At 37.2% G+C, this 25799-nt stretch overlaps 1 protein-coding gene across 3 annotated transcripts in view; it reads left to right on the forward strand.

Moving 5' to 3' along the window:
- The window catches only part of INTS6 (integrator complex subunit 6), a 107968-nt gene that overhangs the window by 36303 nt on the left and 45866 nt on the right, over positions 1-25799 (forward strand). For all 3 annotated transcript variants that reach the window (XR_003568635.1, XM_027856899.1, XM_027856900.1), the window contains one exon: positions 20581-20764. Coding sequence is in view for 2 of the 3 variants with exons in the window: in XM_027856899.1 (XP_027712700.1) it covers positions 20581-20764 (184 nt within the window). In the remaining variant the exon portion in view is untranslated. The remainder of the gene's footprint in view (positions 1-20580; positions 20765-25799) is intronic.

Consider the following 25799-nt stretch of genomic DNA (forward strand, 5'->3'; position numbering starts at 1 on the left):
TTGAATGGTGCTATTCTTAAGGTGATTGTTCACTTTGGACTGAACTTGAAATTAAGTGAGTAGGAAGAGATCTGCCAAACTGGACTAGATCTGCTTAAATCGGTTTTCCATATGTATTTCTCAGTTGCCTGTACTGGCACAAAGTCTCAGAGTTCTCCATTCGACTTATTCGTTATTGAAGACGATGTCTAACCAGTGATTCCTGGAGTGCTTTCCTTAACTTCGTTTTTTTTTTAAAGTGTATCTTGTTCTTATAACCTGTAAAGGTAGCAGTGAAAGGGGAGGCTTGTGGAGAGGGAATCATGCTTCATATAATAATGTCTAGAAATCATCAGATAGGTTTTCAGTTGAGTACTGAAGAGGGACTCTTATCAAGTCCGTTAGTATTAAATGGTCCAGGAAAACAAATTGTTTTTCCCAATTGGAGCCAACTGGATGAGGAAGGAAATTGTATTTCTACTTAAAAAGGGGGATAAACTGGATTGTAAGTCACTTCCATCTTAATGGTTTCTTATATTCTTTTTTATCAGGTTGATATTAGTTGTTTATATTAGATTAGAGTATTACAAAGTTAAAGTATCCTAGAGATAGTTTACTTAATTTCTTCAAAGAGATATTTACTAAAGAAAATATGTTAAATAGATTTTTGGCTTAAAGGAAGTTAGAATTAGGTGCCTTTTTGTTGGTAACTACTGACTGTTGTTTAAATAATACATTTCTATTTAAAATTTTGTTTATGTTCCTAAAGGACACATTGGAAAAGAAAAATAAGTTTCTTTTTGAACTGCTTTTACTAAGGCATAGAATTATTGGAAGAATAGGTGGTTAAGTATATCTCAAATAAAGATTATAATGAAAAATAAATCAAAAGTTGTGGTTTTTACTTTATCAACTTTCTTTGAGCTTAATGATTAGGATAGTATTCATGTTTGAAAAAATAGGAGGTATTTAAAATACATGCTTTCCCTGCTACTGAGTCTTCATTGACCTCATATGTTCTTCATATGAAATGAATAAACCTTAAAAAACCCTATTCTGACATATAAGAATTGTAACTATTATAATTTTAATGGTTGACAAGCCTGAGTCTCTATTGATCTAACCTAAGTTATAATTATAAACCTGGAAAATTTTACCAAAAAAATCACAAACTGGGAGATTCAGAATAATGATGGGGTGGGATTGTTTTTATATTCATAAATTCTCAGCTATCTGATCCTTCTTATATGATTATTTTTTAGATTTCCAAAAACTTTCACTGATAATACATAATGTTAAGAAGACAATAATAGAAGTAGTTAGGTGGCACAGTGGATAGAGCACTGGGCCAAGTTCTTATCTGGCCTCAAATGCTTTACTAGACCCTGAGTAAGTTACTTGACCTCTACCTCAGTTTCCTTAACCAGTAAGATGGGTAATAACAGCGCCTATCTCCTACGGTTATCGTGAAAATCAAATGAGACAATATTTGCAACATGTTTAACACAATGCCTGGCACTTAGTAGGTACTTTAATAAATGTTTTCCTCTCTTGGAAATAGCTTAAACGGTCATATCTGTCGGTTCTCTCATTACCCTGGAATGTAGTATATTTCATTATAGGTAGAATCTTCTTAGTACTTCCCTACACACACTCTATTTTCCCACTGAAATTGAACTGTTCTCTAGTCCACTTTCGTCCTTCCTTCTTCCATGTCTGTGCTTTGATACATATCATTTCTCCCATGTTCATTATAAATTATTCTCTTCATTCCTCTTGCTATTAAAATCTTATGTTTGGAATTTCTACTTGGATGCTTTGGTCTCCATCTACCTCAAGTAAAAGTGATCTCTTCCTTCTCAAATTTCTTAGAAGTTTGCCTGGTTCTTATTGGCCTCTGTGACATTTTATCTTGTATCATACTTGTGTGCATGTAGTGTGCATCCTTTTACACTGTAAGCTCCTAAGAGGAAAGGTCTATGATTTTTTATCTTTATATTGCCTGGTTTCTAGTAGACAGCTTTGTGCATAGGAGACATTCAATGTTTGTTGAGTTGAAAACTACTTGTTGGAGTTTTACTCTTTGCTTCCATACAGACAACTAATTATACGCCGTTTCTTCAGTAATGAAGTGAAACATTTGATCTATGAAAACTAGTAAATTAGTGTGAACAGTTGCATAGTCACAGAAGTCCCCAGTTCACAAACCACTTTTTAATTATGTTATAGAAGTTTGTTTTTAAATTAGTTTGGAATTTGTAATGCATTTAAATATTAGTAATAACATTAGAAGTGGTGCCCGAGTTTTTAGACTAGCATACAAAAGCCTATTAAATCCATGATATACCTGAAATACTGGACATCTCAATAAAAAGTAAGTAATGTTAACTAAGATTATTTTGAATAATGTTACTTGAGGGTATACTAAAACACTAAGTAGGATCTATAAGTTCATCTTGTATGGATACTCTGTGTAAGTAGAGCACAATACCTTCATGATTTAATAGATGATTTCATGAGTTGCTATGATCAAAAAAAATTTATCTCATCCAGTAGTACACCTTCTCTTGAATCTTTCCAAATTGAGCTAAGCTGATATGTGTCTTGCTGCCAGCATTTGAAACCTTTCCAAATTTTCCTTGCTAGGATTTGGCAGTCTGCTGTAGTAGTATAGAACTCATGGTCACTGCCACTTCAGGATGAGGGATCAAAGTGTAAGGTATAAGGACTTGAGGAAAAGTAGTTTTAATTAGAGTATAGGATCAGGTGATACATGATGATTGTTGTGGAGATTTTGAAGGAGACAGAGGCTTAAGAAGTTGGTAACACCTAGTCATTTGTCTAATTTCACTTGAGAACTTTTCCTTTTCCTTGATAAAGGTATATCTGTAAGAGGACTTTGTTTAAGATTATTTATTGTGTCCCGTTGTTTCAATTGTGGCTGACTCTTTGTGATCCCATTTTAGGTTTTCCTGGCAAAGACACAAGTGGTTTGCCATTTCCTTCTCCAATTCATTGTACAGATGAGGAAACTGAGGTAAACAGGGTTAAGTGACTTGTCCAGTATCACATAGCTTGTCAGTGTCTGAGGCCAGATTTGAATTCAAGTCTTCCCAACTTCTGTCCTGGCACTCTATCTACTGCACCCACCTAGGTGCTCCATTTAAGATTACTAGCCATGATTAAAAGTACCCAGAAAGAAACTGAAAAAGATTTTCCTGCCATAGTAAGGCGAAGAGTTAAATGAGAAATAGGAAGGAGTTTAAAGAAGATGTATAAATAGTTGTGAGGGGGTATGCTTATGGTGGAATGAACTATGAAGTAATGTGGAAAAGGGGGGAGCACAGTTTCGTGGAAAGATGGTACTCGATTCAGTTCCCTGTGCCACACAGTAGGGTCCACACAGGGTGAGAGAGTATAGCTGGTATCTTGAGAACAGGTCAGGTGGTGCTGCCTTTGTCCAGGAGAGAAGGAGAAGGGAACACATTAGTTCAGGCCACTGTTTATATGTAAAAACCTTTATAATGCATTTTATGGAATGCCTATGTAATACCGCAAAAGGTATATTCTAGGGGAACTCCTTGGCCTTTGTGATGAATGCTCCTGCGATGTGTATGGTGCTCTGTAAAAGACCCTAGATTTGGAATTGGATAACATAGAATCCAGTCCCAGCTGTGCTGTTTTACTACCGCTGTCATCCTGACCATACCACTTTTCCAGTTCATTTCTTCCTGCCTATTGCTACCTTTGTGTTAAAGTCACCAAGTATCAGAGTGTGTATGTTGATTTAATTTGGAGGATGTTTCTGGACCTCAGTTCTTCATAGGGGAGATTGTTCTTCAAGTTCTAGATTCTATGAATGATGCCTATGTTTGCCTAACTTTACTTGATTTCCCTGGTGTCCAAATCCATATAGTTTACTGATAATTGAATTTCTTCATATATGCAAAACCATGTCATAAAAATCAGCATGGGGAAACAAAATCTCTTATTTTTTAATCTGTTGTTCATCTGTTTCAGTTATATCTGACTCTTTCTGATACTATTTGGGGTTTTCTTGGCAAAGATACTGGAGTGGTTTGCCATTTCTTTCTCCAGCTCGTTTTACAGGTGAGGAAACTGAGGTAAACAAGGTTAAGTGACTTGCCCAGGGTCACATAGCTAGTGTCTGAGATCAAATTTGAACTCAGGTCTACTTGATTCCAGGCCTGGCACTCTATCCACTGTGCCGAAATATTCTCATTTGTTTTAACTTCCTTGTTTTGTTGTCATCTCTGTCGTAATAAGAATAGAATCCTAGAACTGTCTCTGGTTTTGTTCTGATTCCTCTGTGAATATAAAGCATCATAGGTTTTTCCCCCTCATTTCATACTCTGTGTCTTTCTGGCTTTGAAAATCAATCATAGGTTCTGGGATGCTCTTCATGAATTACTGTAACTTGATTCTCTCAATGGCCCACTTCTTGCCTTGCTTCCTTTTTGGTTAGTTCTGAATCCTGATGTGCACCTTCTTTCTCATTGGTCAGATGAGGAACAGGAGTCTCAGAGAAGTGAAGCGACTTTGCAGTTATTAAATGGTGGAGCTAGGATTTGGAAACTCATTTCTTTGATTCCAGATTCTATGTTCTTTTCAGTGCTCTATGCTGCCTCATTGTTTTCCAAAATCTCTTATAAGCATTCAAAATTTTTTGAACTCTTGGCTGTGGCTTTTGAGCCTCGTATTTAGCTAGTCCTTGTTCATTTTATTCTCTCAGATCTTTATAGCTGCACACAGCCTACTGTGGACAGTCTGGTTTCCTGGAGTGCCTAGTATGCATCCCACCCTTTATTGGGTATAAGCTTTGCTCTGGCTGTCTCCATCACCTTTCCTTTTTCCATTCACTGAACTCATTTTTTCCTTTCTTTAAACACATGCCAAAATCTTTTTCATATTAGACCCTAGTGCCTTTCCCACCTATATAGAAAGTGTAAGGCTTCCTCCAAATGTTAAATCTGTGAGTTTTCTTCACCTATTTCATATAGTTGTGGAATTTGTATTTAGTATTCTGTAAAGTAACAATTTCCCTCTGTTTGCTGCAGTGGAAAGAAAAAAAAATTGGAAAATTGAACCCTAAGTCCTAGCTCAGATTATGACCCTTCCTTATAATCACTTGCATTAAGTAACTTTACTTATCTATGTCTGTTTTCACAATTATAAAATGAGGATGATGTATGCCCTGTCTAGCCATAGGGCTGTGAATATTAGGTGAGGCTATATGTGAAAGAGCTTTGAAAGTTATATGGCATGCAGCTAGTTTAAGATAGATAGGTACAGGGGCCATTTTCTTTTACCCATACTATACCTACCCCATAGTACCCTAAACATTGCCCTGCACTCTGGAAATTCAGCCATTGATCCAGTAGACACTTATTAGGTGCCCATGCACTATGTGCAATGCACTGTATGTGACCGAAAGCTGGGAGGGATAGCTAGCAGCTTTCTTTATTAAGGTAGAATTCATGAAGATTTTGACAAGCAGACATTGGGCTGAGCCTAATAAAAATGTCATTTAATTGGGACAAATGTAGAAAGACACTTGGCTTAAAAAATCAACTTTAGAGTCATAAGATGAGAGAAGCGTAGCTGTCATTTTTTGAAAATGATCTTGGGTTTTCAAAGGCTTGCACTGTCAGCCTGAGTTAACAGGTTCGTAGTCAAAAAGAGGTATTTGGCTCTTAGATATGTTTTTTTTTTTTTAATTTTTAGGTAACTGGGGTTAAGTGACTTGCCCAGGGTCACACAGCTAATATCAAGTGTTTGGTCTGAGGCCAGATTTGAACTCAGGTCCTCCTGACTTCAGGGCCAGTGCTCTATCTACTGCCTTTATGAGGGAGGGATTTTTAGACGGGAGGGTGAGGGAATAGGATAAGGTGTGAGATATGGAATGATGTTTAGGCATTGGGAGGATAAGGGAGGGATCCTTGGGCTGGGAGGGCAGAGTAAGTAATAGGAGGGCAAGGTAGCAGGTAGAATTAAAGTAGAGGAGTCAGAGGGATAGGAAATAAGAGATACACACAAACATAAAATAAAGATCAGGAGTAGAATTTATTAGGGAAAAAAAGCAGCAGTAGTAATCATGATCTCAGAGAAAATTAAAGCTAAAATAGATTTGATTAAAAGAAAAATAGGGAAACTACACTATATGTCAACCATATCAATATTGTTTTAGAATATTTAAAATAACTAGACAGTATAGGGTTGGAATATTATTATTACATTATAGATATCTAAGTATATGTGTATATGTATGTGTATATGATATCTTTGTGTGTACATATGTTTGTATATATATGTGTATACATATGCGTGTGTATCTGAGCTTAATTGTAGCCTTCTTTGGGGAGGAAGGTAAAAAAGAACAAAGTAAAAAGTGCACAGCAGAGAACAAAAGAAAACTTACAAGGAAGCAAAGAAAAGATAGGCAGCTCTGAACACAATGCATAGTATTTATAATATAGGCTTTTTTGAAATAGAAATTTTTTTAATATTTTGAGTCCTCTCAAGTTTTACTGTGCACATGGCAATGCTTTTTTTCTTTTCCTATTTTGTATTTAAGTTTATAATATGTTTCTTTTTCTTTTCTTATTGTGTATTTAAGTTTAAAATAAAAATTTTGGGGGAAAAAAAATAAAACTATGTCAGTGGAGCATATGCTCTGACAGGGTCTGCCTTGCTGGGAACGCATTCAGTCGAGTCGTAAGCAGCTAGCTGGTCATTCAGTGGATACAGCGTGGGACCTGGAGTCAGGAAGATTTGAGTTCAAGTTCAGCTTCTGGGAAGGTCCCTTAATCTCTATCTGCTTCAGTTTCCTTATCTGTAAAATGAAGATCATAAAATTACATCACAGGGTGATTGTGATGATCAGATGAGATGATCTCTGCTTGGCACTGGCATTAATAGCTTAATAAATGCTTATTCCATTCTCTTCCCCTTTCCCTGGTAACAAATAGTCTACTTTGAGGGCCAGGCTCCCTATGTAAAGAGAAGTTTATCCCTAGCAGGTTGGCAAATTGTTGATGAATTCTTTGGTCATGGCAGCCCATCAAACAAAAATATAAAATGATCCTCAGCCTTTTACAGTCTCCTTCCTTTTCTGCAGTGAAAGTGGCAAAAGGAGGCAACGTGTGCTAAGATCACAGTTCTCATACTATTTCTAAATATACAATTTTGTTACTTGTACTGTGAATTTGAGATCCTTGTCCAGTGATTAAGTAACTTGTCATTGTAGGACCTCAATCACCTAACCTTCGTGGGCTTCAGGTTTCTTGCCTGTAAAATGTGAGTTTTGACATCATTGCCTGTAGGTCCATAACCTATATCAACCCTGACATTTTTACTATAAACAAAGACAGATGAAAGAAGTTACCGAATTAAAGGATGGTTGACAGGCTCTTCTTGGAGAGGCAAATAAAACTTTTGGCAGTTTTTATTTCATACCTAAAGGCTATAAGAAACATAGTTTCATAGGACATATTGTCATCTTGTAATGCTTTTGATAAGTGTTTCCAAAGAGACAACCATTTAAATAATTGCACTTATGCACCATTGTCTGTTGCAGAGGATGAAAAGGTAGAGAGTCTATGAAGATATCAAAAAAAACCCCTCCAAAATATACCAACATACCCTTTGATGCTTGGTGACTTCAACACATAGATAACTAATTTGGAAAACATGAGTCTGTAATGAAGATTGAGAGAGACCAAAGACTTATGCTATGCAGAAGCCTCATGCTTCTCCATAGCATTAATATTTTCTTTGGGAAAAGAATTAGTAACTATGCATATTGCGAGGACCAGATAGCGTCACAAAAAAAGAAACTAATGATATTTTGACAGACAGAAATGATAGGTTATAATTGATAAGGTAGTCGTTTGTGAATCAGTTGTACAGTCAGAATACTGACATTGGAACAGACTAAAACTAGCACAAAACAAGAAGAATGAATGTGAAAAAGATATTGCTTGAAACAGTTTATTCTTGACATTCAACAAGTTATTGCTAACAGACAGAAGAAAAGTGACTAATTATAATAATTTTCATAAGTGCTTTAGCAAACCCTCAACAAGCAGAGGGAGATGGTAGTCAATGACACAACTGGTTTAAAATGCTACCTCATTTGTAAAATCTTATAGAGAAGAAGGATGGAAGATTGTGCTGAATTACCTCATAAGCAGTAGAGGGTCAAACCAGTTTAAAGAAAGCTTGGCCAAGGCTCAACAAAGCAAAGTCATTCTGAGGGCATGTAAGGATGAAAATGAGAGGACGACCCCATGAAAACCCACAAGATTTTTGTTGTAACTTTTTTCACCATTAAGAACAATTGAGCAACCATACCACACTACCAGATGTAGTGAGAAAATAAAAACCAATACTCAAGACAACAAAGATGGGAAAAACAGCTGGATTGGAACAAGTACAGGAACCTGTACAGGAGGTGACCCAATCGCAACGGCGTTCGGTGTTGATTCACCAGCTCTCTGAAAGCCAAAAAGATACTGAAGGTTTGGGGAAGATCTTGAACTTCTGTTAATGCCCCCAGAAATACAACTGTGAAAACATGAGCAGCTAACTACATGGCAACTTTCTCATCTCTATGAAATGTTTATGAAACTCATCTATGTGTGATATGTGTGCATATCAATCAATAATCAATGAAACATTTACAAGGGCCTAGCATATTACTAGGCACATGTGCACTTAATAAATGCTTTTTCATTCGTTCAGTTCCAGTGATGAAGGTATTTATATGGAATTGCTAAGCTTTTAAAGTAGTAATCTGTGGTGGACCATATTTTCTATAATTGCCTAAAAGATATAAAAGAGTACAAGAAAATACTTTGTGTATTTTAGATTATGAAAAAGCACGAAATTTGGTAGATCTAGATGCTTCTTTAAAAGCTGTCTTCTAGCAGAACATCTCAGGTATATATCACAATTATTTAAGATTCTTGGAAAGCTACAACAGAAATAACCTTGTTCAGTCACATACACACACACACGCGTACACACACACACACACACACACTGTTAGCATCAGATGAGGCATCAAACCCTTGACGGAGACTTTCAGCACTGTAATGAGAGAGAGGCAGTGTCGAGTCCAAGTTGACGGGAGATTCCCTACTGGCATCAAGTGTCTTCAGATGTTCCTTTTTGTGAATACTGTCATGAGAGTCTCAAACCTAGCACATGAAAGAGATTTATTACCATGCAGAAGCATTTGAACTGTCTACAGAATAAAAGCCAAGTGGATGAACACTATCTGTCCCCAAGGTTCCATGTGCCGTCACATGTGGTTGTTTGGTTAACCTACAGAACTTGGTCAACTATATTAGTTCTTGGGACAGGCAATACAAATACACTATGGATTGGGCCTGTAATTAAAAAGGAGGGTAGGAACACAGCAAGTAGGATTGCCTACAGAAATTGCAAAACTAGTTTAATAGTCCCAAACCTCTCAACAAAGGCCTGTCTTTTTAATTCCGGTATTCTACTGATGGTATTACGTGACTGTGAGTCTTGGAACACGAGTCTTCAAAAAATTGACCCTAAGTTTAATGGAGAGGGCAATGGAGAAGAGGCTGTAGCATGTGACAAATTAGATATTTCAATAAAAGGAAGAGTAACCAATTATGACCAGAAAAGGTGGGTTGGTCACATGGTGAGGGCAAGGGTTGTCAGTGGAGCATTCAGACTGTCCATCTCATTCCTTGCCCTTACCACACCCCTCTCAGTCTCCTAGTGTGTTATCAGGAGAAAGCAGGGAAGGCCTCTGCTATTTTGGTTGGATGACCTGGGGTGAACTTAGAGTGGGACTCCATGGTCAGTTGCACAGGATGCGCAATAGATTTGTTTCAATTGGAGAGAACATTCAGATCAGTGAGGTACCAGATTCATTTGAATTTAGCACATTTCCAGAGCCGAGGAAATACAAGTCCTGCTGTACTCTGTCATACCACATTTGGAATATTGTGTTTGTAAAAAGAAAGAGAGATAGCAGTGTTTAACTTGGAGAAGAGTAAAAATAAGGAAAAGACATATTCAGGGCCGTCACCTGGAAGAGGGAATTTTGAAGTGAAAAAACTTTCAAAAAGTTAGAAGTGGTAGGTTCCCTGTCATTATAGGTCCTCAAGCAGAGCTTGTGATGAAAGCTTTCGAAGTGTTATATAGGGATTTATTTTTTCAGTTATTAGGTGACCAGGTGGTCAGAAAAATCCCCTCTAACTCTGAAATTATGTGGTTTTATGGTTCTTATACCTTGGAGTTAAGTACTTCAGGTACATTAAGTAAACTTTTTGTGGGTGTTTGGCCAAAGTATTTCTGAATGAGTTTTTCAGCGTTTGTATCTTTTAATAACTATCACAGCAAGAGCTCAATCTTATGGTTTCACTACTAGCTTTGAAATAAGTTTGTTGCAGATATACTTGCTTTTGTCTGTGACTAATTAAAAATTCTTTATCTTTTAGTCAGACTTGTCTTCTGAGCTCTTTAAGTACCTAGAAGATATTTCTACCAAAATGTTTTTATAGCTTAATCTCAGCTTGTCCAAAACTAAAGGTATCATCTTTATTCCCAAACTAACATTGTTTCCCAACACACTGATACCAGGCATGCTTAACCATATATACCTTTGCTGCTAGTTCTTCCTCTTAAATACATTTGTCCCAGTTTTTCTAATCCTATTTTCAGAGAACAATAAGGAAGGGAATAAGCATTTCTTTAAGTGCCTATTATATTCCAGGTACTATGCCAAGTACTTTTCACAAATATTATCTCATCTAATCCTCACAACTCTGAGAGGTAGGTGCTATTACTATTCCCATTTTACAGATGAAGAAACAGAGGTAAATAGAGGATAAGTAACTTGCCCTAATTAGTGTTTCTGGCTGAGTTTGAACTCAGGTCCTCTTGAATCTGGGCCCAGTGCCCTTTCCACTGCACCACCAGCTGCTGGCTAGTCTGAACTTATATTCCAGAATCATCTACTTGCTTGATAACTGCAGATTGGATTGGATTGGTCTTCATGGGTTTCTTTTATCCTTCTCCCTTGTTGGCTTACCCCCAAAATCCATTCTGTATTCTTTTCCTACCTTGTTCTTGCTATGTTGTCTGCTCAAGTATGTTTAATTGTCCGGTGAAATTCATTAAGACTGTCCACAGCCCTTATCTCTTGACCCTGCCTTAATTACAGTCCTTAGTCTCCTGGTTCTCTGCTTCTATCTTCTACCTCCACCTTTAGCTAATCCTTATTTCCATGATTTTGGTTACTAAGCTTTCTTAGCCTAGAATGCACTTTCCATTCCTTTTTACCTATTTAATCTTGTCTGTCTTTTGAACTCCTTAGCTCTAGCTTCAGCCCGTCTGTGAAACTTGCCCTTTATTATTCTAGTGCTCAATGATCTTTTCTTTCTATGCATTTTTAATGTACCACAGAATCTAACCTTTAAATACTGTCATTTATTGCCACTCTGCTTCATATATGTTACTGTCGCCCCCAGTTATTACAAATTACTTGTGCAAGGGTGTGATGTCTTTTATTTATTTATTGTTATTTCGGCTCATAGCACAATGCTAGATGCTACAAGTACTTCATAAAATCTTTTGTGGTTGACTCTGCTCTTATTTGGAAAGGAGAAATTTCTATGATCTATACTGCTAGTAAAACTATGTTATTCTGAAGATGCCAAATATTGTATGATCACCTAATAAACTTTTGTTGAATAAATGATGCTACTGTCCTCCCTTGTAAAAGAGGCTATGTAAGAATCGTGTGAAAGAGCAGTGTGCTAGGAGGCAGAACACCTTTGGCTCTCACTTATAACTCATGGGCCCGAGTTTACTCATCTAGAACAGTATGAGTTTGTACTTGGTGATGCCCAAGTTCCCAGTTGATTTAAAAGCTTCTGAGTCTGACCCAGAAAATTGGACTTTGCCTAAGCCTCAAATAATTTATTCTTGTCTTAAAATCTTTGTTTCTCATAAGGAGCACAGTAGCACCTTAGCCTTAAGAGGTGAGGAGTGAATAGCCCTTCCCTGTGTTATGTGTCAGCTTATAATGGTAACTCACCTGTCTGGGATTGACACATTTGGAACAACTGAGAACAAGGAATTAAGTGGGGGAGAAGGTCTATAAGGGGCCAAAATAAATGTCACAAAGATCATGCATGAAAGAAAACTCATTTCTTATTTATAGAAGTAATAGTAGCTGATACTTATATGCTGCTCTAAAGTTTAAAGTTTACAAAGCATTTTACAAAGCATATTATGATTCTCATAATAGTCCTATTGAGGTACCTATTATAGGTGTTATCTCCATTTTACAAATGAGGAAATGGAGAGTCAGAGGTTAAATGTTTTGTCTGTGATTACACAGCTTTGAAGTATTAGAGGTAAGATTTTAGATCCTCAGAGGCCATTTACTCTTACCCTACAGAGGTATAATAAGCTTAATTATCTATTTTCTAAGTCCTGCAAATTAGAGCACTGTTAGGATCCTTTTGTTTTGGTCTCAAATGTCACCATATAGCTTAATGACTTTAGACAGGTCACTGAACTTCTCTGAATCTCAGTTTTCTCATTTGTAAAATAAAGAATTTGGATTTGATCAAAAGACTTAGGCACTTTAAGAGATCTCAAATATTCCTAAACCACTTTGTATGAATCTTTCCTTTGCCTCCAATCAGTCTATCTTATATTTATCTTTGTATGTGAAAGTGCTTTTCTATGTATGTATCACCCTTCATTTTTTATATAGTAAATAATTAATAGTCTTTTGTTGAATTTTTGAATGGTTGAATTCTCATTTAGTCCACTTCCTCTGCTTATACTGGTGAGCAAACTGAGGTTGAGAGAAGCACATCCCTTTTTTTTTTTTTTGAAATTTATTTATTTTGAATTATCAACAACCACTATCATAAGCTTTTGAGTTTTAAGCTTTTCTCCCCCTTCCTCCCCACTTCCCTTCCCGAGACGGTGCGCAATCTGATATAGGCTATACATATATATTCCTATTAAACGTATTTTCACATTAGTGTTGTTGTAGGTAAGAGGTAGAACCAATAGGAGGAACCACCAGAAAGAGGAAACAAAACATAATAGAAGAAAAAAAATAGCAAATAGTATGCTTAGATCTGCATTTAAACTCCATAATTCTTTCTTTGGATGTGGATAGCATTTTCCATCATGAGACCTTTGGAGATGTCTTAGATGCTTGTATTGCTGAGAAGGGTTAAGTCTATCAATATTAGTCATTGTACAACTTGGTTGTTACTATGTACAATGTTCTCCTGGTTCTGCTTATTTCACTCAGCATCAGACCATACAAGTCTTTCCAGGTTTTTCTGAAGTCAGCCTGCTCATCATTTCTTATAGCACAATAGTATTCCATTACATTCATATACCACAAGTTGTTCAGCCATTCCCCAATTGATGGGCATCCTCTCAATTTCCAATTCTTTGCCACCACAAAAAGAGCAAAGCACGTCCCTTTTTTTTTTAATATGTGTAGCCATATACATATATATCTGTACATCATTATTTATTTATTTATTTGTTTGTTTATTTTTTGGTGAGGCAATCAGAGTTGCCCAGGGTCACACAGATAGTGTCAAGTGTCTGAGGCTGGATTTGAACTTGGGTCGTCCTGACTCCAGGGCCGGAGCTCTATCCGTTGTTCAACTAGTTGCCCCCATTTATGTCTTTTTTTTGATGACTACTAAGAAAAGGTTAAATTATGTTTAATAAACTTTGGTTATGTGAAGGAATAAACTTTGGGTTATGTGGAAAATCTGGCTGGCCTGAACAATTTAGTCCCTATCGGTTCTGGAGAGTTGGTGTTTTTGTTAAAAACTCATACCAGTGAAGTATAAATTAACTCTGCAATTCAATGCATTTGTATATACTATTCTACTTTTTTGCATTATGAATTGAGTTATTAATTTTCAATAATGTATATTTGGTTGTTCCTTGAGGGAATACTAGAATGAGACCAGAGGAGTTTAGAAATGGTATATAGCAACACTCCCTGATGCAAAGGAATTAGGATTAAGGTCAGCCTTAATTAGTAGGAAACCTGAATTTTGTAGTATTTTTTGGAAAATGTTTTATTCATGAAAACATTATACAGTAACACAAACTCCTGGTGAACAAAGCACTGGCCCAACTTGCCTCAAGATATAGATGACAGGACTGCTTTCAGTGAAGTATTAATTGCTTGCCTGCTTTCTTAAGATTGACTGTAAGTTACAAAGGAGTTGTTGGTCACCATTGGTTGAAGGTTGCTATAAAATCAAAGTCAAACAGAATGCCTGGAGTCAGGAAGACTTGAGCTCAAATTGGGCCTCAAACCCCTTGTGTGACCCTGGGCTAGTCACTGAACCTCTGCCTGCCTCATTTTCCTCAACTGTAAAAAGGGGATAATAAAAGCACTTACCTCCCAGGGTTGTTGTTATGAGATGATATTTACAAACCACTTAGCACAGTGGTTGGTGAAGTAGGCCCCATATAAATGCTTATTCCTTTCTCCATTCCCACCCCACAATGTGTACTAAGTCAGGTTGTGAAGGGCTTAAATGCCAAACCAAGGGGTTTTGTGTTTGTGTTAAAGAAAATGAAAGCTCATGGAATTCATTGCAACTTTTTTTCATGTATTTTCTCACTTGATGGTATGCTGATAATACAGTTGTCATCAGGTAGGGACTCTGAAATTTAAAAATGTGTCCTACTGTATGTGTATGTGAGCGCATAGAGGGAAATTTCCCTATAGAGAGAAATCTTTCTGGTGGGGAGTGGGGAGGAGGAAGAACATGTAGTAAAATTCCAAGGGAAGGAAGGAAGGCTTGGGGGGGTGATGGTAGAAGTGGGGGTTGAGGTGACCTACAGAGGAGAATGGAGCCATTCTGCCTAATTTTAAAGTGGAAATGATGTTAATCAAAGATAATAGAGATTGGTGATCCTAACATGTATCTGCTCCTTTAGAAATACCTGCATAGGAAATCTTAATTGGAGTCAAATTAATTTTTAGAAGTGTTTTAATTTTACGTGTTAGCACCTATATAGTTGGTTAATGAAAATGCTAATATGGTGAAAGTTAAAACACATCCCTTATTTCGGCATTTTGAAAATGAAAATCAAATGAGATTTTTTTCCCCTCAGTCATTTAATTAATTAAAGAATCCTAAACTCATACGTACTATCTTTTCCCCTCTTTGTAGGCCTTGACAGTTGTAGTAAGGAGAAAAGGAAGAGGAGTAAAATACTTTATCTCCCTTTCTTTCATTTACTCAGTGAAAAGTGCTGATTTGGTGGAATTGGGTTTATAGAATGAAACTAAAATTTACTAATGATTTTAACAACTTCCAGCCATCCCCCTTTTTCTGAGCAGTGTGAATACAGCTAGATGCATATGTAACTAGGGATATCAGTTTAAGTGTATTAACGTGATTGAAAAAGGGCCCCATTGGTTTAGATTAGGTGTGCCCATCTTATAATATAGCCTTACTTTTAAAAAAGAATCATTTGTTTTTACTAAATATATTTATGAATTACTTAAAATTAAATTTAAAATGTTCATTTCCAAAACTGAATAATACTGAACTATAAAAATCTAGAATGTATTATTAAATAGATTATTAGTGGGCATCTAGTAAATAGAGATCACAAGGAACCAATATGATTTCATCAAAACCAGGTCATGCCTTACTGAATAACCTTATTCCTTTCTTGATAAGAGTTATTAGATTAGTAAGTTAAAGGGAATGCCCTAGCTAAAATTTACCTAGATGTTGTAAAAACATTTGAAAAAGTCTCTTATATTATTATTTTTGTGGAAATTCTGGAGAATGAGATGTGGACTAGTTAATAGTGCAGTTAAATGAATTGTGAACTGTGTGAATGACAACCACTTCTAAAGGAGTCATTAATGTTTCAGTTTCTGCTAGGAGGCATGTTTCCACAGAAGGGCCTCGGGGCTCTACATGCACTTTGACCCCGTACTAAAGGCCTAGGCATGGCATGCTTAACAGATTTGCAGATGACATGAAGCTGGGAGGGCTCATTAACGTATAGGATGATAATCAGAATTCAAAAAGATCTCAACATTGGGGCAATTCAATTAAGATAAAATATGGTGATAAATATTAACATTTTACATTTGGCTTCAAAACATGTATCTTGAGTAGGGAAAGCATGGCTAGACAATGATTCATCTGAAGATGATTTGGGGATGTAAGTGAAGAGGAAGCTCCGTCAGAGTCAACAGAGTGATAGAGTAGCCAAGAAAGCCATTGCAACTTTAGGCTTTGTTTAAGACAGGCCCAGCTTCTGGCCTGCACCGACTACATCTGGAGTACTGTGTTCAGCTTCAGGCAGAAAGCCATTTGATGGACTGATGAGTGTCAGAAAGAGGACAACCAAAGGGAATAAGGGCTTCCAGATCAGCCTCATCAGAGTCATCAGAAAGAATTGGTCACGTTCAGTGTGAGGGAAGGAAGGACTTATGCAGTAGGTTTTGGAGTAGAAGGGGGTGGTGGGGACAGGGAGAGGAGCAGCAGTACTAAAATTATCTGAAGGGCTATCTCTTGGAAGAAGAGAGATTCTACTTGTTCTTGGTCCTAGAAGGCAATGGATAGAAGTTGCAAAGAGGTAAATTTATGCTTACTGTTAGAGAAAACCTTGGTTAACACACTTAAAACTGCCTAAAAGACCATTGCTATGATGGGTGCCTTCTTGGTGGAGATTTTGGAACAAAGTCTGGATGTCTGCTTGGGTAGAGGGGTCTCCTGTTTAGGGATAGTCTGTCTGGACTAGGTAGGCCCTGGGGTCCCTAGAAGTTAGAGGGTTTTGTATGAATCTGACTCATTTCACATTGAAATTACTGAATTACACCAAAGGTTAAAACTTAAAAATGCTGTAGTTGTAAAGCAACATTTTAAAATAGCAAAAATTATAAATTGTCTCATCTTTACCTTGGTGAGGTTAGAAAGCAGTTAGTTATAAGCAAAGCTGTAAGTTAAGATGATATTCCCTCTTAAATGTTAAAATATCATGTAGTCAGTCTTATCATTTTGAAGTTTGTGTTTTCAAACAGCTTTCAAAAATGGTGGCGTGCTAGGATAGAAAGCGCTTGGAGGTGGACTTAAGAGATTTAGTTCTACTGCTTAAGGACTAGCTGTATGAATGACATCAAATCTTGGTCCAGATAATTGCCTGCCCAAGATTCCACGTACACAAAATTGTGGACATTGAAATCCTTTTGATTTTTAAAACCTATGAAATGTTTATGCTTAAAAATGAAGATTTGGGAATTTAAATTTCCTGAAACATTGGTATAAATCTGTTTAGGGGTCATTAGTGACCTAGCAAAGATGACTTCTACAGATATTGACGTAACCCTATAGTATCTCTGTTTAGCTCAAATTGCACATCCCCAGCTGTCTATTTAGCATTTCAAACTTGACATCCTGTAGGCATCTCAAACTCAGCATGTCTGAAAGAGAACTATCTTTTGTGCCTTGGATGCACCCTTGTTCCAACCTTTGCTATTCCTGTTGAAGATTCTACTATTATTCCAGTGCACCTAAGTTTGCAACCTTAAAGCCACTTACAACTCCTCACTGTCTCTTACCCTGTGATATATCCAGTCAGTTACCAAATTTTGACATTTCTTTTGTTGTTCAATTGTGTCTGACTCTTCGTGATTCCATTTGGGACTTTTTGCCAAAAATGCTGGAGGGGTTTGCCATTTTCTTCTCCAGCTCATTTTATAGATGAGGAACCTGAGTCAAATAGGGTGAAGTGAATTGCTCCGGGTCACACAGCTAGCAGGTTTCTGAGGCAAAATTTGAATTCAAGTCTTCCTGACTCCAGCTAGGTGGTGCAATGGCTAGACGTCTAGAGCACTGGACTTGGAGTCAGGAGGATTTGAGTTCAAATATAGCCTCAGACACTTGCTAGCTGTGTGACTCTGGGCAAGTCACATAGCCTTTTTGCCTCAGTTTCCTCATCTAGAAAATGAGCTGGAGAAGGAAATGGCAAACCACTCCAGTACCTTTGCCAAGAAAACCCCAAATAGGGTCATGGAAATTTGGATAGAACTGAAATGACTCAGCACCACTTTCTGGCTCCAGGCCCAGCTCTATCCTCTGAGCCACCTAGCTACCTCCTTGACATTTCTTTTTTTCTTTTCTTTCTTTCTTTCTTTTTTTTTTTTTAACATTTTTACTGCCACAAAATTTCTTCTATCCATCCCTTTCTCTCTAATTGCACAGCCATCATCCTAGTTCAAGCCCTTATTGCCTCTTCCCTAGACAATTGCAAAATCCTCTAATTCATCTCCCTACCTTCAAATCTCTTCCCTCTCCAATCCATCATCCACACAACTGTTAAAGTTATATTCCTAAATTACAAGTCTGTTTGCCTATAGGATAAAATATAAATACCTCTCATAGGCATTCAAAGCCTCTTAAAAGCTAACCCCAGCTTACCTCTCAAGTTTTATTACACATTACTCCACTTTATTTTTTGCTACAGTCCAGCCAAACTGGGCCTCTTGGTGTTCTTCACACACAACAACCCATCTCCCATCTTTGTGCCTTTACTTTATATGGACTGTCCTCTATCTTTGGAATGTACTTCCTTTTTACTTTCACCTCTTAAAATCCCTAGTTTCTTTCCAAACTCAGCCCAAATGCTATCCTCTATGTAAGACTTTTCCTGATTCTTCCTCTTCCTTCTTGTCCCCTCTTCCCTTATTATCTTGTGTTTACAGTTGATATACTTAAGTAGTATACACATGTTGCCTCTTTCAATAGAATGTAAGCTCTGTAAGATCAGCAAATGTTTCTTTTTTTATATTATCTTGATCACCTAGCACAGTTCCTGGGATGTTGTAGATGCTTAGTATATGCTTGTTGACTGATTAGCAAAGATTGGTGGTATGACCTTTAGTCTTTTCTTGACTGTATTTCCATTGGTCTGCCCATATGTTTCTGGGAATTCTGGTTAGTGCATAGCAAGAAGTCAGAAGAACCATGAAATGACAACTGTTGGGATGAGTAAATCTTTAAAATTTCAAAACAACTTAGACTGTGTGGATATTTATTATTTGGAAGTATTTTTTAGACCTTTCTAGGTTTTCAGTTATTTGAATGTGTAGTCTATGGGAATGTACTAGCAGAGACAGCATTGTATCAACCTAATTATTTTCATTTATATTACCTATGTAATGAATTATTTATACTTTGAATTTTCCTTGTATTATAATATTTATATAGACTTGATTCCGTTTTTCTTCTGTATCCCAAATGTAAGCATTGCTTTTGCTATCTTTCTCATTTTGGTCTTTTTCCTGCCCTTGACCTGAGCCTTGGACTGTCAGTGTCTTTGGAGACTGTTTCATGTGCTAGACACCATGTGCCCTGAGCAGTTATGCTAGTCAGTAGAGGCCTTGTCTTTATCCAATGCATCTTGCCTATATTTATAATTTTGTAGAGACTATGCTGCTACAAAGAAAAGGACTCATGAATACAGCACAGGTTCTTCCCAAATTACAGAATTGATGGTACGTGGGGGGGGGGGGGGGGGTTAGGACTCAATGCCACCTGTGGCATTTTCAGTGCATAGATAACCCAGAATGGGAATGACCAAAGTGGCGTATTGATTTTGACTACTTTTTGAAGTAGCAAAGAGCCTGTGGAGTCAGGGATCTAACTAGTATACCCTGAACCATATTTCCTTTACGTTGCTCCCTACTGCCACTGCCATCTGACTCAGCCAGATGGTGATAAGCAAAAGTTTGATTCCATCCAATAGCCACTAACTGACAATAACGAAGTACCAGCCTTTTGATCTTACGTAGGGAAATGTCTTGCTGGCATTATCTTCATATCTTGAGTATTTGGGGAAAGATAGCGGCAAAATAACTTTTAAGAGACCTCTTTTCTTAAAGTAAGGGATTTTGAAAGGTGTAGATATTATCAGGGAGGGAGGGACTGACTTCTTGTCACTCTATTTCCAGCTTATCCCTCTGCAGGAATTGATAAATTAACAGAAAAAACTTGAATCTTATAACAGTGTAGAGCAAATTTGTCCCTAAATGACCAGTTTTGTAAGGTCAGATATCTTTTACTTTTGGTTTAGCAAAGATTATCTATGTGGATAGTAGAGATATGTATTGCTTCTTGAAATATGAAAAAATTAAAATCAGATAAATATAGAAGATGGTTATCTACATGTACAGAAGAAATATTGGCCTTTAAAAATCTTTACCACATGTTTCCTTTAAGTAAATGTTACCTTAGTGTATTTAATGCATGATTGGATTTAAAAATAGGAAATTTACACAGATAGTTCAGGAACACATAATTGTATAAAGTGAGAACGTTGTTTTGGTGGCAAAAGCATTGTAGTAATTCGGATTTCCCAGCAGATGTCCTCAAAGTGAGTCTTGTAAAGCATTTTTTCCCTGGCATTTAGTTTTCTATTTTGCTATGTTATGATAATCTTAATGTTATGTTAACATATAATTTGAGCTATAAAACTATAATTTTCTTTTTTTCTTTTTAGCTCCATTTACCTCTTAATTCACCTTTGCCTGGAAGTGAATTGACCAAGGAACCTTTCCGCTGGGATCAGAGACTCTTTGCATTAGTGTTGCGGTTGCCTGGTACCATGGCTGTTGAATCAGAGCAGTTGACAGGTGTGCCTCTAGATGATTCTGCAATCACACCAATGTGTGAGGTGACAGGAGGTAAGGTTTTTGATTTAAAAATAAAAACAAAACCCTTAGTTGGCGCTAATCTAAGAGCATTTTAAAATTCCTCCAGTCACTGAGGGCCTCTGGCTTTCATGGACATTTTGTTTTATTTATCTATTGATTGATTGGCAGTTGGTTAAGTGGCTTGCCCAGGGTCACACAGCTCGCAAGTGTCAAGTGTTTGGTCTAAGGCTGGATTTGAACTCAGGTCCTTCTGACTTCAGGGCTGGTGCTCTATCCACTGTGCCACCTAGGTGCCCCATTTTCATGGACACTTTGAATAGCAGTATTTCATGCTCCTTAACTAGAAAATGGAAGTATTCAAAGCTGCTTAGATGTTGTTCATGAGTATTGAATAACTAGTATGAGCTTTACAATGTAGAGTTATTGGACTGGTATGGTAGAAAGAACTTGACTCTGGGGTCAGAGTTCAAATCCTATCTCTGATATCATCCGGGGGACCATGGCAAGTCACTTCACTTCTCTGGGCTTCAGTTTTCTCATCTACAAAATGAAAGGGTTGAATTAGATGCCTCTGAGTATCCCTCCAGAGCTAGATCTATGAGCCCTAAAATGAAGGTATGCATAAAGGGGAAGGAGTCTTCCCCACATTAGTTGCAAGCATTGAAGTTAGATTTGGTGTATGAAAGAGCTTCCTGCAAAGGTTGTTTATTGGACCAAACCATTGAGGAAGATTGCAGAATACTTCTAATTGAAAATATTTTAAGAATAGGCTATCCAAGGACATAAGTGCGCAGTTCATCTTAGAGACAAAGGAGGTAGGAAAAAGTCTCTTAATTCAACCTTATATTCCACTTAAAAATCAGACTACTTAATTACTATGTGAAGTGGATATTAATAAACAACTCAAAAGGTCACAATGGTCAAGAGATGTTTGCAAACTGTGTCATGAACCAATTTGTCTGAGATATTCAGATGTAAAGTTAGGTATATTGTTGTTACCTACCTTGTCACCTTGACCATTGGACATCTTAAATTGTGTGTGTGCTTGTGTGTGTATATGGTTGAATGAATAAAAAAAAATTTATTAAGCATGTACTAAGTGCAAAGCACCAGCAGTACAAATAGAAAAAGTAAGAATCTTTGATTTCAAGAAACCTCACTTTGTCATGGGAGTAGACAACACACATAGGCAGTTTCTTCTGTAAGTCAGATGTCAGGGCCCAGCAGCCCTTAGCAAGCAGTATTGTATCATCTGTCATGTCATTTTCATTAATAAAAATGTTTCAGTTTCTGTTGGTGAACCATTTGATGATTCTGAGGACTTTGGTGACAAGTTTTTTTTCTTGTTCTTCAAGTACTTGGCTGAAGAGAAGGCAAGGGTTAGAGCTCCTGAAGAAGTAGTTGTCAGTTCTAACTTCTACAAAGGTTGCTTCCCTAGACTCAGGCTCGAAACAGTGTTTTGGGGGAGGAGAGGGAGGGGGTGGAGCTGATTGGATTTACCTTGCAATAGCTATCTGTTATCATTATTATTATTACCTTTCTTCTCAGTGGCAGTTGGTTGATATTGTTGTTGATACTAGCAGTGTTGGTGGGCCTCTTCCACTGGGCTTGCTCCGAAGGTGGTCGGGGGAGTGGTGGTGTGGTGGTGTGGTGGCTTGATCCGCCTTGTCACATGCCTCATCCTGTTTTTCCCATAGAGGTTGTACATTCATATTCAAGAATTCTGTACTGTGCTGAGCCATTTGCAGGCCTGACACAGTTTTTGAAACCTCAGGCCATAGAATTTAGAACTTGAAGAAACCTTACAGACTATGTAGCTCGACATCTTTTTTCAGATAATTGGATAATTGCTCATTGTGTTGATGATATTCCCTCGGATGTACACAATTTTTCAGAATGTTTTTTTAATTTATTAGATTGAAATACCCAAAGATTGCACATATGCCATGTACACAGGTTGAAAATTTCTGCATCTTTCTCTTAAGTTTTTTCTTTTTAACAGAATAAGTGTAAAGTTGTAGGAACATTAAGAGTGACTTAGGGCAGCTAGGTTCAAATACATTCAGGATTGTACGGCAAAGTGGCATGATCATAGAATGACCAGAAGGAAACATCATAATAAATCAGCTAGCTGGCATGGTGGACAGAGCGTTGGGCCTGGAGTCAGGAAGACTTGTGGCCTTGGACGCTTGCCAGCTGTGCGGCCCTGGGGAAATGGCCTCACAGCTCTGCCTCTGTTTCCTCAGCTGTAAAATGGGGATGGCAGTAATAGAACCCGCCTCACAAGGTTGTAGTGAGGATCAGTGAGGCATGGGCTCTGCCACAGCCTCTTCGTATGTGCTTAGTCCCACTTCCTTCCCCTTTAGGCAGTTCTGTATCAAAACAACTTTGGCTAACTATTTCTTGCACCCCCCCCCACCTTTTTTTTGAGGGGGGGTCAGTTTTTGGTTAACCTCTCAGACAGATGAGTCTACAACCTTCCCTGGTCTTGTATTTTAGTCTCTCAGGAACTGTAGGATGTTAGAAAATTGTTTCTAAAATCTAACAGATCCTTCTAGTTATACTGACAGTAGTGGAAATAAAGGAAATCTGTTTTGTCACCTTTTTATGTATGGGAAGGTTTTAAAAGGCTTAACCCTAGCTTTTCCTAGGTTAGATAAATTCATCTTTTAAGCTTTCATTGTTAGCTCATTTCAAAAATTAGAATTTTTCTTCTTTTGCTGTCCTAGATTTAATTACAATGTTACTCTAGAATTTTTTTTGTTTTGTTTTGTTCTTTGCTTTTCGGTGAGGCCATTGGGATTGAGTGACTTGCCCAGCGTCAGACAGCTAGTAAGTGTCAAGTGTCTGAGGTTAGATTTGAACTCAGGTCCTCCTGACTCCAAGGCCGGAGCTCTATCCACTGAGCCACCTAGCTGCCCCCTACTCTTGAATTTACACACTTACAGAGCCTTGTTCTGGGCTATTCATGTGTATTCATGTGTCTGCTCTAGTTTATGAGAACTATCATTGGCCAAACCAAATGAAATCTTAACTTTTAGGATTTAGGGTGTTCTTGTTAAAATTGCTTCATCTCTTTAAAAGCTTTTAATTGATTTTGATTAAATCAGTATACTGTTGGAGAGTGTCAAGACAAGTTTCATTTTAAATGTGGTTTCATCTGCTATCATAAGACAAATGGTGGTTCATAACAATTTTCAAGTGGTTACAGGTCATTTTTAATGTAGTGCAATGCATTTTGTCACATTTGTAAAAGTAAAAGGTTGCTTTACCCATCTCTTGTGACTGGCATTACTTTGAGACTGCAATATAGAACCAATAATTAACTAATGCGTATACAATTATGATGAAACAAGTCAGAGTGGAAAAATAAAGAGACTTTGTGTGAATTCATCAACGTCTGTTGATATCACTATATAGAACAAGGCTTAACCATTATTAAATGTTATACATATCCCAAGTCCTCCATATCACTCATGTACCTCATATATTTTGGGTAACAACACCATCATTTGAGTACAGTATCTCTATTTCCAAACCAGTTTGGTTTTGTAAAGTTAATTTTATTAACTGGAACTTGTTCATCATGACATTCAATGAACAAGGGACAGCACGGATATAGTTTCTAATCTACACTAATGCCAGGCCTCTTTATATTTTGTCCTCTAACCAAAGCTGTTTTTGAGTTTGTGTTTTATTATTGACTGGTGTGTTTGTATTTTTCAAAATAACCTTTTGCCAAAGGTCATCTATGCCAAATGCATATTATAACTACTTTGAGAATTTTAATATCATGTCTTTCAACTAATATTGATTGCATTTGTGAAAAGGACAACAGCCTCTATTGACTTTATAACAACTAAAATGATAAGGTTTGGATCGATGATTATTAGACAGAGTTTCAGATTCCTAGGCTTTTCGAGCTATGTTCTAATAATTTTACTCTGAAAATATCTACTTAAGAAATGTATGTTAGAATCTCTCTTTTGGTGTCTAGTGTTATTTTATTGTTAATATTGAGCTGAACTCCAAAAAAGTGACCATATTCATCTACACAGCAGAACACAGAAAGAAGATTGTATATGAAACTGTGAATCTCTTATTTCATATTACTTGCTTTAAAAAATAATTTACTAAATTCTATCCATTATTTTCAAAACTCTGCTGCTTATCTGTGTTACCTTCTGTTCTCCTGTGTACTTCTTTCTTTCTTTGTTTCTTTCTTTTTGCCCTTTTTTTGGTGAGGCAGTTGGGGTTAAGTGACTTGCTCAGGGTCACACAGCTAGGAAGTGTCAAGTGTCTAAGGTCAGATTTGAACTTAGGTCTTCCTGGCTCCAAGGCTGGAGCTCAGTCCACTGCGCCTCTCCCTCTCCTGTGTACTTCTAAAAAAATATTTCAGTGGCTTTCTTTTTAAATTTCTTTCTTTCTCTTTTTTTCCCCAATTACCATTCTTCCCCTTTTCTCTTAAAGCAGAGAGGGGAAAAATAAACCTTGTAACACATAAGCACAGTCAAAAGCAAATCACATAATGACCAAGTGAAAAAATGTCTGCTTCCTTTTGCACTGTGTCTGTCACTTCTCTGACGTCAGGCATATAACATTCTAGCCCTCCAGAGAAGTGGTTGGTCATTCCTTTGATCCGAGTACTTACTGTCTTTTAGAATTGTTTTTCTTTACAGTGTCCTTGTCGTTGTATAAATCGTTATTTGGCCATTGCTCACTTCACTCTCCATCACATCCTGCTTCTCAGGAGTCATTGAAATCACCTCTTTGGTCATTTCTTACAACATAGTTATATTCCGTTCCCTTCGTTAGCCACAATTTGTTCAGCTGTTTTAGGTTTTTTTGTTTTTGTTTTAAAATTTTAAACCTTAGTTGAATCCCTAATTTCAGATGAGTGAGGTTCATCTGATTGTCCCTCTTCACCACCCCTTCACCCATACTTGTATGTGCATGTTCTCATGCAGGGCAGCTAGGTGGCACATGGATAGCGCAGGGCTGGGGAATCTGCAGCCTTGAGGTCACATGTGGCACTCTAGGTCCTCAAGTGCGGCCCTTTGATTGA

This window comes from Vombatus ursinus, unplaced genomic scaffold, assembly GCF_900497805.2.
Source record: "Vombatus ursinus unplaced genomic scaffold, bare-nosed wombat genome assembly UNPS02011700.1, whole genome shotgun sequence".
NCBI lineage: Eukaryota > Metazoa > Chordata > Mammalia > Diprotodontia > Vombatidae > Vombatus > Vombatus ursinus.